This window comes from Neodiprion pinetum, chromosome 6, assembly GCF_021155775.2.
Source record: "Neodiprion pinetum isolate iyNeoPine1 chromosome 6, iyNeoPine1.2, whole genome shotgun sequence".
Lineage (NCBI taxonomy): Eukaryota > Metazoa > Arthropoda > Insecta > Hymenoptera > Diprionidae > Neodiprion > Neodiprion pinetum.
Window position 1 is genome coordinate 28450486 of NC_060237.1, and position 15295 is coordinate 28465780.

The window sequence follows — 15295 nt, forward strand, 5'->3', positions numbered from 1 at the left end:
TTGTATACCTACGTCGACGAGGCACGCTTACAATACTTTTGCCAACACTGACCAATTTCCAAGTAGAACGTAGAAGGGAGAAATTAGAATGAGGCAAATTTACGGAAAAAGCAAAAAAGCGACAGGCTTATCCTTTGCCCGAATTCTTGTATCAATCACCTATTTATTTTAGTCTTCTATACGATAATTATTCACGCGCCAATTCTTCATATCCCACTCGTGCATTTATGTACAAGGTGAAGAGGTGTATCGATTTGCGTCTCCCTGTATCTAGAAATATCGATCAAATTATCGAAACTTCGCCAACTGTAGGTGTACGCGTTACACGTATAGATAAAGTATACATACCCTCTTCCATAATAGACGTGGACTAATAACGCGCGATTCAAACTGACTGACTGGCTATTACAATTCGATAATTGCATAGTGCTGGATACGTACACGTGTATATTAGCACAAAAGTGACGCGGCAAACGAACTGAAATATTCAAATGACAATTTACGATTGCCGGGTGAATTGTAGGCATAGGTACATTCTAATTGATCACATAGAAATTAAGGATTCGTAATAATTCCTTGTCGTACCTCGAATTGCACACAATTTTGCGCAACTCGAACAATTGCAAAAAAAAAAAAAAAATTTCATCCCGCAGATCCTCCGGCCCCGTGTCGCCATTAAAGTCTCACAATGAGTCGATTCGAGTGGACCAAAACCGGCGAAAGTCTAGGAATGTTTTTTGCGCGTATTTGCAGAGTGTATTTTCACCGCGCGGATGTATGCAAGTATATTTTGTACGTCATGTTCACACACACGCACAGACACAGACATAACGTCATCTCAAATTGTAATCGATAGAGGGCCGACGTCGTGGCGCCAAAGGATGTCTCTATTATTTTGGTCTAGGCGCTATTCGACGCAGTTTCGTTTCATCCCCCTCGATTCAACCCCCTCCAGCAGCTTTCGCATGTATGATAAATAAGTCCGGGGCTGCTTTACCCAGATGGAACAATTCCGCTTGTCTCGAAACGACGTAAGTGAACAAAATTTACAAAAACCGTACCTCGTGCCTTCAAAAAAATATTACATAACACTACACTTTGAAATTAGCGCCGATTTCGCAACCGCCGTAAGTATTCGTTCAAACGGATCAAGAACTTGGATATCATTTTTGCAAGGTTGAAATATTGCACGAATTAATATCGCACGTGAAGCCGTGCAAATTGGCGGGAAAAAAAATTTCACATCTATATTTCTACGTGCAAATAAACAAAACTCGATATCGTTACACATTAAAAGCACGTGATCAAATTGTCGATCGATATAGACTTTGATGAGCGAGTTACGGATTCGCGAACCTGTTTCGTTTGTTTGAAAACGTTGGAGAAGAAAGTGAAGGAAAAAAAAAAATAAATAAATAAAGAATAAAAAAAAAAAAAAAAAACCAACAAAATGAGAAAGTGAAGTATGAATAAAAACGCGAAGGACACGGGGGCTGTATTTGTTGAAGAAATCTATAACGCGAGAAACAAGAAAAGAAAAGTAAAAGAAAATACTTTGGCCTGTTATCAATACGTCGGGTAAGGGTTGTCGGGACGGTTAGTAGGGGTTTATTTTCTCTAGGGGTGGTTTTGGGTCGACGTTTTCACCGGTTGCAGTACGACGGGCGCCGTACTGGCGTCGGCAGTTACCCCTAAACGTTCTTTGGAGGCGGATCCACCCATGGCTTCGGATTATAAAAATGAAAAGTACAAAAATTCGACTGATATTAGGGTAAAACTGGAGTCGGCTTGTCGCGAGCTTGTGCTAAAACCGATTCGCGTTGCCGCGATGAGGTGATAAATTGTGATAAAAATTAAATAATATAACAAGAATAATAATGGTATTTATAATAATAATGATAATAACAGCAACAACAACACCAACGATAACGTGTACACGTTTTTTAACGGGAATATAAAGTATGTTTATAATACATTCCGTGCGTGCGTTGTACATTTGTTGCTGCGTACAATGTATAACGAATATTGTTGTTTGTTATTATGATTCAACGTTGATTCGTAGCAGTCCACAGATAATTGTATAATAAATCGTAGTGCGAAATGAAAATTATCTGCAATACGAGGAAACACTCGGCATGTTATTAATTACCTAACACAGAATTAAACAGAATGACAATCAGTTATAATATTGCTAATTCGCTAGAGTAGAATTCCGTGTATTGTTAAGTAAAAGCAATCGTAATAAAATTTTATTCAATATTAATAAACCCTTACGCGGTTAATATGGGTGAAAACATACGTGTCGATAATTATTAATCGGACACGCGTCAGAGGGATGTCGGTTTTATTCAACGCTTGACGTATACGCGATAGACGGAGGGTATTGTATAATGCATCTCAGGGCGAGCGATTGCTTTCGACGCATAATTTTTCTCCCAATTTTACAAATAACCTACAGTATTACACACTCGGTCGAAATGTTGCAGTAAACTTTCAGTAATGCGTTACGAAGATATTGAAAGTGACAAGAAATCAACTACAGACCGAAATTGTGCAACGATAGTGCAATAAGATATATATTATATATATATACCTGTATATATATATATATATATTTTTTTTTATACAAGAAATCGAATCACCGTGATTCAAACTTGATGATCGTCGATCAGTTTCCGCTGAAACTAACTGTTTGGGGCAAAAATGAACCAGGAAGCTGAAGAGGTAAGATATATTTTATGCAAAAATTTTATATTTCGGAAGAGCAGTTTTTTTTTAATTTTTTTTTATTCTTAACCTTGAACACTGCATTTCGACAAATAATCTCACTGTCAAAGTGAGAGATGTATCGTACATCACACCCTCTGGAGAAAATTTATTTGAAAGGCTACTGCTTTAGATTCTGACGGTGTTAAGTTTCGGTCACGTGTTTATTAACGTGGCTCAAAAACTCCCGCATAGATGACGCAGGCTCTTCATAAACTCAAATCTGCAAGTTACTTTCTATCCGCGCAACTGCAGCTAATAAGAAATTTTTTTACTTAAGCTGGGAGGCTATAGTCAGTTTTTATCAATTGCGTAAAACGTCTTATATTTTGGCTAATATCAGAGGCTACGAATCGCAATGAAAAAAAAAGGAATACAGCAGCAAAATTCTGTATGCAATACCAAACAAAAGCGCACCGCAACATTTTTATTTTACTCAAAAATAAATATATGGCATTAAAAATACTAAACCGCGATCGCGATTTAAAGGGTTGATCACACTTTCCAACGACTAATTCTCTCCAGAGGGTGATAATTTCCCGTTTAGAAATGATTTTAAAAAGCGATGTCACGCTTGGGAATAATTACAGGCGGAGTGAATTTCTCCGAGATTTTTTTTCCCCTTCCCCCGGGGGGATAATAATTTACACGTGTTTCCGCAAATAGTATAACCCCGTGCGAGCAAATTATAATTAACCCACGTCCTTGACCTTAATTTACCGTTAGATTACGTATCGTAGAGCTGCAAAAATGCCAGTTCGATTACAGTATTACCGAGAATTGTTATTGAAGTGGAAAACTTTCGGATTTTAATACCGATTGGCATAAAGAAAATAAAAATATTAATCTTTTTCCAATTTGAAATGCAACGAATTAAACCAACGAAGTAGTTTCTCTTTGATCTGAAATATGTAAAAATCGAATTCGACATTTTATTTAATCACCGTGTGTCGATGTGCACAAATGTTCTTAAAAATTTTTGTGATTGATCCACTGCAGCAGCGGCCAATACCGCAGACGCTTTGCGGCGCCCTACAGAAAGAAGCAAACTGCAAGTGTCTGGTCTTGTCAGTTTTGATATACGGATGTTTAGCGGCTGTGACCTGGTGCAGATGCGCGAACGTTACGAAGGTGAATATTTCAACGCCTGTGATATTTTGCCTTTATAATTCGAAGCGAAGGTCGCAGGGCCAAACTTTAGCCGACTCATTTTCACCAACGTAACATGCAACGGCACAATGCCGGAACTAATTTACCACAATGCTGTGTTATAGGTACAAAGTTCCCCGCAGAAAGCTACAAATTGCGTCACATGATACCGACGCCACGTTATTTGCCTATAATTTATACGGGGTGGCGACAATATTTCTTGAATAAAATGACCCGACCTTTCCCGTAACAAAAATACAGAATTCACTGACGTTCTTTCGAAAAACTTGTTGGGTGATTTTCGGCAGCTTTAATGAAGAAAAGTTTCAGAAGATGTACATACACCTTGAATACGTAAATTTGGATCCAAAAACACATAGTATCGATGCGTTTTGCACAAATAATTAGAATTTGAACAAATGCAATTTCCGAAATTTGAGTTTAACTGAATTTACGAAGCAGAGCTGCAGTTTGAAAACGATTTATAAAAACAAAACTAGGTTTTTTCTTACGGTCCATCGTAATTCCTTGACTTTTCGTCACATTGTTTAACCAGAATACCGTCAATCGACCGAATTATTACCAATAAATATTATTTCCTCTTTCAGGTTGTTATTGACTTTTTGAAGTACCCGATTACTAGTACAAAACACGTCTCGCCATGCGACGACGGCTACGTTTACATACCGGTTAGTATTTTCACACATTGTATTAGTTGCGATATCTTCTTTTTCTAACATCTACGTAATACAAATCATGGTGAAATTTTTCGCTTTCGAAAAGATGAAAATCGTCCTGATCCTATTTTCAAATACTATTGCGAAATTCTTCGAGTTTCACATTATATACCTGTTTCGAATAATATTTTCTCGTTTCTCTCTCGGATGTCATTTGCAAAGTTTTAATTGCCAGCGGGGATGTTCAGCTGTTAGTCAAGTTTTTATCGATAGAAGAAAGTGTTTAATTGATGCACTCGAAAATTCGTTAGACCCGAACAAACCCTCTCGTGCGAGCATGAGATAACTTGGCAGAAGTTAATATCTTTTTTATTCGTCACCGCGTATCAGTGTGTATCGCATCTAATATACGTGCGAAGGAAAAAGTAATATTTCCAAGGTATAATTTCAATTAAATTGTAAATCAAGGTTCTCAGCGACGCAATATCGAGCGAAGAATGCAATAAAACTTGTACAATTCAAAAATTAACGCGAAAACTTGAGATATTGGTTTCACGAGACGAGAGTCATGTTCAAAGAATCTTATCGGAGAATAACGGTATCAAAGGTCTGATAGAATTTTTTTCCCCAATTCCGCGTGAAAACCTGACGAGCCAATATCTCGACAGAGGGAATGAAATACTTGAAAGAAGGAGGTAGAGAGAAGCAGGGAGAAAACACACTTTGCAAAACAAAAGAGAAATAAACGTTGTAATCCTTTCATTCAACTTTGGGGTGCCTCTTTGTCCTCGAGGTGGCATTCATGGGCATGCTGTACCTCGTCTACTTGGTCGAGTGTTACCACTCGCCGATAAGGATCGACCTTTTGCACGCGAGGAGCCAGGACAGCATACTCACAAAATTAGCACAGCTCAAGATGGCCAAGGCGACGATATGGTGGAAGGCGATATCTTATCACTACGTCCGCAGGAAACGCCAGATAACGAGGTACAGGAACGGTGACAACTACACCACGACTCAGGTACGTCACGGGCGATACTGCTCATCCTCTGATCTCCCCGAACCAAGGTCTGAAACACGCAAGCGATTATCCGTTGAGTATGTCGGCTCGCCGAAAATCGATACTTACTTTTTGTCAACTTTATCGCGAGATTGTCGTACGTACGTTGGGTGTGTATCAAATTACAACGTTCTTAAGCTTTTTACGAAGCTCTCTTCGCAAATAAAAAAAAAAGAAAAGTTGAGCTTACATTGAAGATCCAATTCCAAGCTTCGTTTCAAAACGTTTAAAAATTGTTGAAAAGCTGGGAGATTCGTTCGATCTCATTTCACAATGGCTCGTTATATTCAGATTATTATCTGGTAATGAAATTAACACGAAGTGTTGATTTTCGGTCAATCTGCAAACTCCATAGTCGTATAATTATAATTAACCGTCAGGTGCAACGAGACGGGTTTTCACGACACAGTTTTTCTGCTCCGTATAAATTTCGTTTAACAATATTTCAAATTCTGTTTTCGTTCAAATTCTTGGTGTTTTCCTTGCTCTTTCGTCAAAGCTCGGGTATTTATTCTTCGCTGCTCGCTAACCGGGAAGGATACACAGAGAAATAGAATGAGACAGATAGACAGAGGATTTGAAGAATTTGGCTCCAGTGTTGGCCCGCTAAATCGAGGGTCTCTGTATAAAATAGGTCAGGGCACTTGATTTACTTTTACATAATGCCCGTCCAACCTCTGGGTATTGTTCAAGGTTATTTTCAAAGTTCCCCTATATTGCTACACGCTATCCGCTTTGCTGCTGGATGGAAGTTCATTTACGGACCACCCGCCTCTAATTCCTTACGTATCCCGTTGCCGTCAGCTCCCTAGGCTAAAAGATTATTCACGGTAAACGCCTGTGAATTTTTTCTCCTCGATTTCTTTCCGCTCTCTCGCCCCCGCCTTCGTTCTATTCGTTCTATTATCAGACCGGCGAGCAGAATTTTTTTCCTTTCTTTCGATTTTATTGTTACTTTTTATACTTAATATCAAATAATTTTTTTTTTTTGTGCGATAAAACGCAGGCTTCGGGACGAATCTACGCTGGTTTACAAACCGACCGGATGTTTGAGATCGGCTGTATAATAAATTTAATAACGACGGTAATAAACGCGCGAAGGCATGAAGGAATTGATTATTATACACGTATAACTTTTTATACATAAACGAAGAAACGCGTTTGCCTCAGGTCTATTACGAGAGGGTGAACACCCACGCTGCAACCTCGTTTTACTTCTACGGTTACTGCGGCGTCAAGGACATCAGCAAGGAGTTACTCCTGGACCCGAAATTGCCGATAACGAAAATATCCCTTACGAAGGGGTTCGCCTTTTCGAACATGAGGTCAGCGACCGAATTCGAGGAGGCGAGGTCGAGATTCTTCGCTGAACAGGTAAAACGAATTGATCACTTGGTAGAGCAGGTCGAGGATAGGAAAAATTGATACTTCAATCCGCCTAATGCTTCGCGAACGCGATATAACGCTCCGTTAACAACGAGTTGTATGTATACCTGTATCGATGCGTCGAAGACGTCGAGGACTTTACGGCACTTCATCTCTCGCCACTCCTTGAATCATATTTTCTTCCGACATGACGTGTTTCCGATCGAATCGTACGCGCACGGAACACTCACAGGAGCACAGGGACGACTACATGGAGATGCGGGAGGGCTTGGATCTGGGCTACAACTTCAACCCAACCTCCCTTGTTGCTGTCCTCGGAAAACCCTGGTTCACAAACGCTTACGTCTACTGGAGTCTGAGCGCCCTTCTCCTCAGCTGGCCCTTAAGGATCATCATCGAGTGCAACACGCAGTACACCGATTACCAAGTAGGATATCAACAAATTTTACCGGTCGAGGGTGAATGGGATCCACGGTCAGCTGACGATGAATCGAAAGTTAGGAAGAGAGAAAAGTACCGGTTGAAAAAAAGCTCCAGTAATGTAATTTTTGGAAACGATATGGTGAACACGAATCAAATGACATCCCTGCAATGTTACACAAATGAATCTGAACAAATTCGAACGGCACAAGCTACGATATCAACAATCTAAGGAAACGTTGAAATCGGATCACAGACGCGCCAGAGTTGAAGCACCGTGAAAGTTTGAATCGTGAAACATTCTCTCATATTGCCGATATCTTAACACTTGTCATTTCAATTCGCTCGGATGCATTATCCTATTTTACACAATAGAGATGTTTTTTCATTCGTGATTATTATCATTGGCAGAAATAAAATTGATACTTTCAGTGACTTTTCACTAATTTGTCACTGTCTTCCATTGCCTATTTACTGATTCTTTCCAGTGGCACACTTATAACTAATTCATATTTAGCGAGTGCAGGTTTTTTAACCAATTACTTTGCTTATTACTAACTTTGGAATCGGAGCAACCGGACCTGAGTATTCTTCCGTAAATAAAAATAAATAAATAAAAAAATTGTACCGATTTCCTCAGATCACAAAACTCTTCGGCGTCAACTACGACGCACCGACCGCAAACGGACAGCCGATTCACGCTTCGTCGAGCCAGCTCAGCGCTCCTGGTTCCTACATGCTGGTTCCGAGCTACAGCGAGGCTTTGCTGATGGAACCGGCACCGGTTCCGGTTCGTTCCGGAGTCAGCGAGGAGCCTGCAACAGACATGGTGCCCAGCTACTCGGAGGCGCTACTGTACGAGAGGGCGTACGACCTCCAGGGTGAAGTGAGGGTCGAGCAGTGCCCGGAGGCGGCTGGCGGTTCCTCGGGAGGAGGCTGCGAGTGTCCGTGTCACGGACAAGTTTGCGAGGCGGGGATTCCCGGCGGGAGCAACCGAAGCTCGATGGAGGTGCCGGAGGAGGCGCAGGACAACTGCTCGGTCGGTAATATCGGCAGACCCTGTTCGAGCTGCAGCGAGGAGCCGATGAGCGTCGGGCATCCGGATCCCGTGCCCAGGCTGATCGGCGGAGGGTCGAGTCGCGGCTCGGCCGAGGCGCTGAGCCAAGGTTCGGAATCGACAAGAACGGGCCCGCAGGAGAAGCCGCGGCATATCCCGAGGGAGAACTCGGAACCGAACCTAAGGACGAGCTCCGACCAGCTCTTCTGCGGTAGTGTTCCGGTCTTTGGTCGCGGGGCGGCGCGGCTCAGCCTGGAGAACATCCTCGAGCACGATGAGACCGTTGAGTCGGACTTCGGCACACGGGCTGAGGCCCTGATCCTTGAGGAGGATGACGATTTCGACCCGAGACGTATCGCCGGTACGAGTCGCGGCGCGATTCCGAAAACCCTCGAAGCCCCCGCTGAGCGCCCGAAAAAGATACCCAGCTCCAGGACCTACTTCTGCATCAAGTCCATCCTCAAGCAGCACCGCCGGCGATACACTCTCGTCACACCCGAGGAACTCCAGAACCTCGTTGGCCTCGAGCAGAACGGCGATGTCGCATCTACCAGCCGCGGATGCAACCCTCAATGCTGCGGTGCTCATTGGGAGAGGATCGACGTCAACTCCAACACCCTGGAGAGTGGCATGCCGCGCAGGGGGCAGCAGCTATTTCAGGGCAGCCTCGACAGCCTCAGTTCAGGACGCCTCAGCGAGGCCTCATCTATGCACAAACGGGACAGCTCGCGTACCCTCATTTTCGCCAGTCCCATTCAGGAGATATGCCCCAGCGATCCGTTCGGCGGAAGGACCTTAGTGCCCAGCGAAAATCCACCGGACTACGAGGATGCCCTGGATCTTCCTGTTCTCTCCAGACTCAAGCGGTCGGTTATGATTCGACTCATCGTTGCTTTTTTTCACTTAATTGATCGCTATTGAAAGTTGAATTCGTCTCGGTAGATTAGAAATGAAGATGATATTATAGCCCGTTTTTACCGACCGCGGTAAATGTCGCACACTATGATTCGACTTTTAGAAAAAGTGAGCATCTAGTACGACTTCCCTAGTTCTCCTGCCTTCCCGTTGGTTGAAAACTAGGGAAAACTGGGAAGTGCCATTTTACACGGTCGGTAAATAGTGACTATCCGACGTACGGGACTCATATTTTCAACTGATTTCAACAGGTCCTTCACGGAGCGTGAGACGCGAACCCCGGGGGCCGGAGTCCGGAAACACCATCGTACGTTCAGCATAGAGCCGGAGTACTTATTCTCGGGGAACCGGGGAGTCGAGAGGCGCTGTCAGGGTGACGGAATGCCCTACGACGTAGTAATCCCGGTACAGAATAGCAGAGTTATAATGCCGAGTCAGTATCGGCGGACAGTTTCGGAGGACGGAGCTTCCGGTTCGAGCGGTTGCTGCCGGGAGCAGGAGCCGGAATCCGGGGGCCGTCTTTCGAGGCTGACGCGTTCCCTGACGGAGAGAACGTCGTCGAGGAGAAACGGGGATCGTGACTTCCGGAGGAGCCTGACGGACAGGATCGAGTTTTCGAGGAATCGTCCAGGGAGCAGGAAGGTCAATATAAACATGGAAACCTCTTTATAACAAGTCCGATACGTTAGAACAGTTTTTTTCGACGACGTCATAAAAGTTTTTTACCTCAGTGCTGCTTATATTATTTTTCAACATCTTTCTCGGGGCAAAGTGTTCCTCTGACAGGATTACAATGATTCTAATATTCTGTTTCATTCGGTTGACAAAATTTGCTATACATGTATACTTCGTACGAGATGTTACGTCCTTCTGAAAGGTATTGGGAACCAACGTATGGACGAAGCTATATATAAGCAATATGGCGTCGGAGAAAGTGATCAGCTGATGGTTTTATGCAAATTATGCGAATTATAGGACACGAAAAACTTGTGGCAAACTGATGAGCCCTTATTTTGTTGTATCGATTTAGTAGAGAGTATAAGGAGTTCGAGAAAAAAAATTGTTAGATAACTTTTGCCGACAAATGGCGTCTTCCGATGTGTTGGTTCCTAATACAGGTATAATCGTTCCTGCGGAACTCGATCGCTCAAATTTAACGCACGATTTGACTATAGAGATGTAGACTCATGTAGAGAACTTTTCAATTTATCCTTGAGAAAATGTGTTACTTTTAAATTTCAAAGGATCATTGATCTCAACAAGTCAAAATATATAAGGGCTGAAAAAGTGCCACGTTAGTATGTAATTTGAAAAAATTTAATTCGAATGTCGATCAATTATTACTATATTCTATATCTATAGGTGTAATGTATATTTACAGGTACTGATAATTAGGTGTTCATTTTTTTTACAAGGACCAGAAGCCGAAAGGTTGATCGTCGTTGTTATTCTGAATAGTTTTTCTCTTTCTAATCGATGCTATTTTTTCCGCATAATTGCTGAGTGTGATGTGCTAAATGATGTTCCATTGTTTTCATTTTTAGCATAAGGACTAAGCGTATAATTGATATTTAAAGAAAGTTTTTGAGCCAGTGTTCTTACATGCGGATATTTGTAAGCTAACGAATGTGAGATTTTGAACCGCTGCATTCCGAGATCGAACTTGTCTTGGTGGATCTATGTATAACGTTAATTATGCTAAGTCAGCGAGTAACTATAGGTAAGTAAGTTATTAGCGATAAGACGCGTAGCGACCCACGGCAGCAAGGGTTTGCAAAAGGCTTAAGGGAAAAAAAAAATCACTCAAAAGATCAGGAAGATGTACGCTCGATAAACTTATGGCTTAAATCGCTGTGCCGCGCAGTTAGGTAATAAATATGAATATACGCATATATACACACATATACCTATACCTTACATACATAAAAGATTCGAAGAGCGAAAAGCGTTGAGTGTCCAAGATAATGTATAAAATATACATACACTCAATTAGCTAAAGCGTCCGAGAAATGCGCGAAATTACGAAAATGTCACGTCCCGGCGAGCGTATTATATTGCAAATTTATTCTCGGATACGCGCCGGTCGGAAATCATTTCAGAGAATAAGAAAGATCCATTCGAAAAGTATACATTATCGTCGTCAATTTTCGCAAAATTCCACCTATTTTCCACCCAAAAAGATTAGATTTGTCTACCTTCTTCTTAAGCGTTGTTAAACCAATAAAAAGATAAATTATATCGAAAAGACCTCATTGCCAATCCGAATGAAAATGAAAACTACGAAATAAGAATTAAAACAGTGCCATACAGCGTAATTAATAATGACAAAGAAAAAAAAAAATCTATTATAATGCGAACCGTTCTCAGAGATTAATCAAATATGATCGACACGATTACATGCGTGGCGTATAACTGCGAAATTATAATAAATCGAGGAAAGGATGATTTTATGAACGAATACCAGTCTCGGTATTACATAAAAGTGCGACAAGTCCCGGGGGTGGGAATGATGTGTTGAAAAAAGAGAGAAAGAGGAAAAATCGTGATACTAGCGAAGTAGTTATTTTATATATATATAACTATAATATATATTATACCTGTATTTTATCTTAGTCAGGGTTGATTTGAAGCTTGAGCTTAATTAAAATATTCAGGGCACACACCGTGTGTGGGAATTTTTGCGCGCAATTACACATATAATAAATATAATAATAATAATAATAATAATAATAATAATAATGACGATGACGATGATATACAATCCAGAGATACATACGAATTATAGATGACGCGATGCTCACAAAGTAACAATTAAGCGTGCACAATTACAAATTATTATTATTATTATTATTATTATTATTATTATTATTACTACTACTACTACTACTACAATATGATAGTGAAATAAACTGATGCAATTCCTTCCAAATGGTAATATAATAATAATAATGAAAATAATCTAGGCAGCGTGGAGAGATGGAAAAAAAAAGTCATTTATATACGTCTTCTAAGCGAATTTTCTCGATCAGTGACGCGCGTCTCTGCGCATTACGTACAAGCATTATTATGTTATTGTATAATTATTGTATTATCATATACCTATACTCAACGTTCAGGTGTTCTATTTGTTGATTATTGCTACGTATACATATTGTAAAATAATTATAATTGTTAGAGTATAAATCTCGTAAGTACCTTATATTATGTACGTCGGCGGTCGTATACATATACCTATAAATCTATATATATAACGGGGCCTTAGGACGTAACGTAAGAATTATATACTCCGACACGTACTTATACTATTATTGTTATTATTGCGTTATTACATAATTGAAATACTGTCGGCGTGTTTTATGCTTTAGTCGATTATATTTGAGACCAAATTTAATGAAATTAGAAAAATGACAAAACGAAATAAAATTAAACTGCTTTCGATTTATAATATTATACGTATATATATACGTTGCGTTAAAATTAATATATACACTGTATGATAAAAGACGTAGCGCGGGCTTACGATATACACGTAATAGAAGTAATAGTATAATATTTCGATAACGTACAAGATAAATTGCCTCGACGCTCGAATTATAAATCATCGTTAGACCATGCTCTCGCAACCGTAAGGGAATTCCTAAGAAAGTTTACCCGTGAACGGGGAACTAATCGCGAGTATCTAAGAACAATTTCGGAAGCGGCTTTTACAACGTTGTAAAACCCTCCGCGATGGGATAACGACGTTCACCATACGGTTTAAGGGTGAGGAGGAGATGATAATGTAGCTGAAAAAAGAGTCAACTTGCCTTCGGAATGTAATCATTAAAATATGTACTTCGATAAAATCTTTTTTTTTTTTTCTTTTTTATTATTGCTACTGTTATTGTTATTATTATTATTGTATTTTAAGGATATTTCGGGAAGTCGTTCAGAATTTTATCGAGGTACGCGTCGATAGTTATTAATTTACTCAAGTATAATATCGATATAATTTAATAATAATAGTAATAACAATAACAATGATGATGATGACAATTATACTAAAATAATATACATATATATATATATTTACTGTATTTACACTTTAAAGCTTGTAATGTAATCTCCGCGTATTTTTGACTAAAGCTATATAATGAGCAAAAGTAGGTGTATTATTATATTATAGGTATTGCGTAATTCCTATCGTCAATTTGTAAAAAGTTTCTATTCAGCGTGCAATGAGGATATGTTGTTATTGTTGTTGTTGTTATTATTATCGTTATTATTTTTATTACTATTATTGTCAAACCACTCCCTGATAATTATTCGCACGCAGCGCATATTGAACATGTACGATATGTACCTACTGTAAGAAGTAGGTTGAAAAAATAAACTAATTATCGCGTTATTTCGCTCATTGCTAATGGGATTTCATACCGATGGTGAATCGCGTGGCATCAGTTGTTATTCATAATATTAATTATACGTATATATATATACAATTGTATATATATATATATATATATATATATATATATATATATAATTGTATATACATATATTTATACGCATACTTGTTAGACAATCCAAGGAACGAAATGAACGGAAAAAAGAATTCACGAATTTTAGATATTTTCAAGCTGAGCAGAATGGCCGTTATTTGTTTTGTTCCTTCTTTCTACTTCTCTCATCGACTATAGCACAAAGAGATGACTAAATAAATACCACGAGCGAATAAAATTATTGAATATAAATATGTAAAACCAAACTTATGCCGTCTTAAACAAGTGCTCTTGAATATGAAATGAAGTAAAGAGGAAATAGTCAGCGTGAAAAATATATAAGAACGTTTAAAAAATAGAAACGATAATCTATAAGTAGTTGCGAAGCGTCGTTCAGTCAAAGTGTACCTAATCTAACTATTACGATTAAAAAAAAAAAAAGAAAGAAAAAGAAGTTATTAAATGTATAGATATATGAATATTGCATCATTACTGTACGCCAATAATGTGAATAATAAATGTTGAATAATACAAGTCGCGTCGTTTCTGTCTTTTGTCTTTTGCGTGATTATCGTTGCAAGTTACATTCTTGAATAACATGTAACGCTGTTTGAAAAATTGTCCATCGAAATAATGCTTTACAATAACATACTAGGTATTCGGGTGATCTGGGAAATGCATTTTTTTTATAAATAAACGATTTAGAAACTCGAGCGAAATAAACACGGATTAGACGAAATAATGTGTATATGGGGCATTCCGTGACATCTCGATCAAGATTCCACGACGATATCTCAGATTGGCTTTATAAATTTTTTGTATTCAATTTCTTCATCGATGTAATACATTTTTTTTTCTACAAATTCAGGATGTCTGCCGCAATCGAGAGTTTAGATTCCAGGACTATACCAAGAGTTTCCGGGAAAAGTCATTGGAAAAAAATTCCAGACTCTTTTGGGTTTTTAATGAAGTATAAGGATAGAAGAAGTTTGTTAGTTGTCAAATACAAAAAATGTATATAGCAGTTTGCATATATAATGTAGGTAAATTCTTCTCAAGCGATGTTGAACAAAAAAATAGAAAAAACGAATTCTAACGTAAAAACTCCTCGTCGATCCGAATGAAAATGATGATGACGAGTTAAGAATTAAAACAGTGCCGTACAGCGTAATTTATAATGACGAACAAAATCTATTATATTTAAAAAAAATGTATTAAACAATATGTTATAACAATATGAGGATATTAAACAATAAATATTACATATACAGGGTGTCCCTAAATTGCCTCCCACGGACTAGCCAGCATGATACCTCGTTAAAATCCAACCGAGAATTTCTTTTCCGGAAGCTCGTCCGACGCATAGTTTTTGAATTATAAACGA

General features: G+C 39.3%; 2 protein-coding genes across 3 annotated transcripts in view; one reads left to right on the forward strand and one right to left on the reverse strand.

Annotated features, from left to right (window-relative positions):
- The window catches only part of LOC124222077 (nucleoside diphosphate kinase homolog 5), a 193799-nt gene that overhangs the window by 129617 nt on the left and 48887 nt on the right, over window positions 1–15295 (reverse strand). Inside the window, exon 3 of the mRNA XM_046632669.2 lies at window positions 5490–5662. The gene's annotated coding sequence lies outside the window, so the exon portion shown is untranslated. The remainder of the gene's footprint in view (window positions 1–5489; window positions 5663–15295) is intronic.
- Window positions 1484–15106, forward strand: LOC124222071 (transmembrane protein 151B). Of its 2 annotated transcripts, XM_046632658.2 has the most exons (9): window positions 1818–1833; window positions 2631–2724; window positions 3766–3897; window positions 4524–4604; window positions 5386–5613; window positions 6823–7026; window positions 7271–7465; window positions 8099–9381; window positions 9682–15106. In XM_046632658.2, the coding sequence occupies exons 2-9, from the start codon at window positions 2704–2706 to the stop codon at window positions 10100–10102; spliced, it is 2565 nt and encodes an 854-aa protein (XP_046488614.1). In that variant the 5' UTR covers window positions 1818–1833; window positions 2631–2703; the 3' UTR covers window positions 10103–15106. The 2 variants fall into 2 exon arrangements, with proteins under 2 accessions (XP_068993461.1, XP_046488614.1); XM_069137360.1 differs by lacking the exon at window positions 4524–4604 and having other exon boundaries at window positions 1484–2724.

Excerpts from the sequence above, each read along its gene's own strand:
- LOC124222071 (XM_046632658.2), top strand. The coding sequence starts at position 2,704 with ATGAACCAGGAAGCTGAAGAG. Across the intron at positions 2,725-3,765 it reads TGAACCAGGAAGCTGAAGAG|CAGCGGCCAATACCGCAGAC; the intron begins GTAAGATATATT and ends GATCCACTGCAG. Across the intron at positions 5,614-6,822 it reads ACAACTACACCACGACTCAG|GTCTATTACGAGAGGGTGAA; the intron begins GTACGTCACGGG and ends CGTTTGCCTCAG.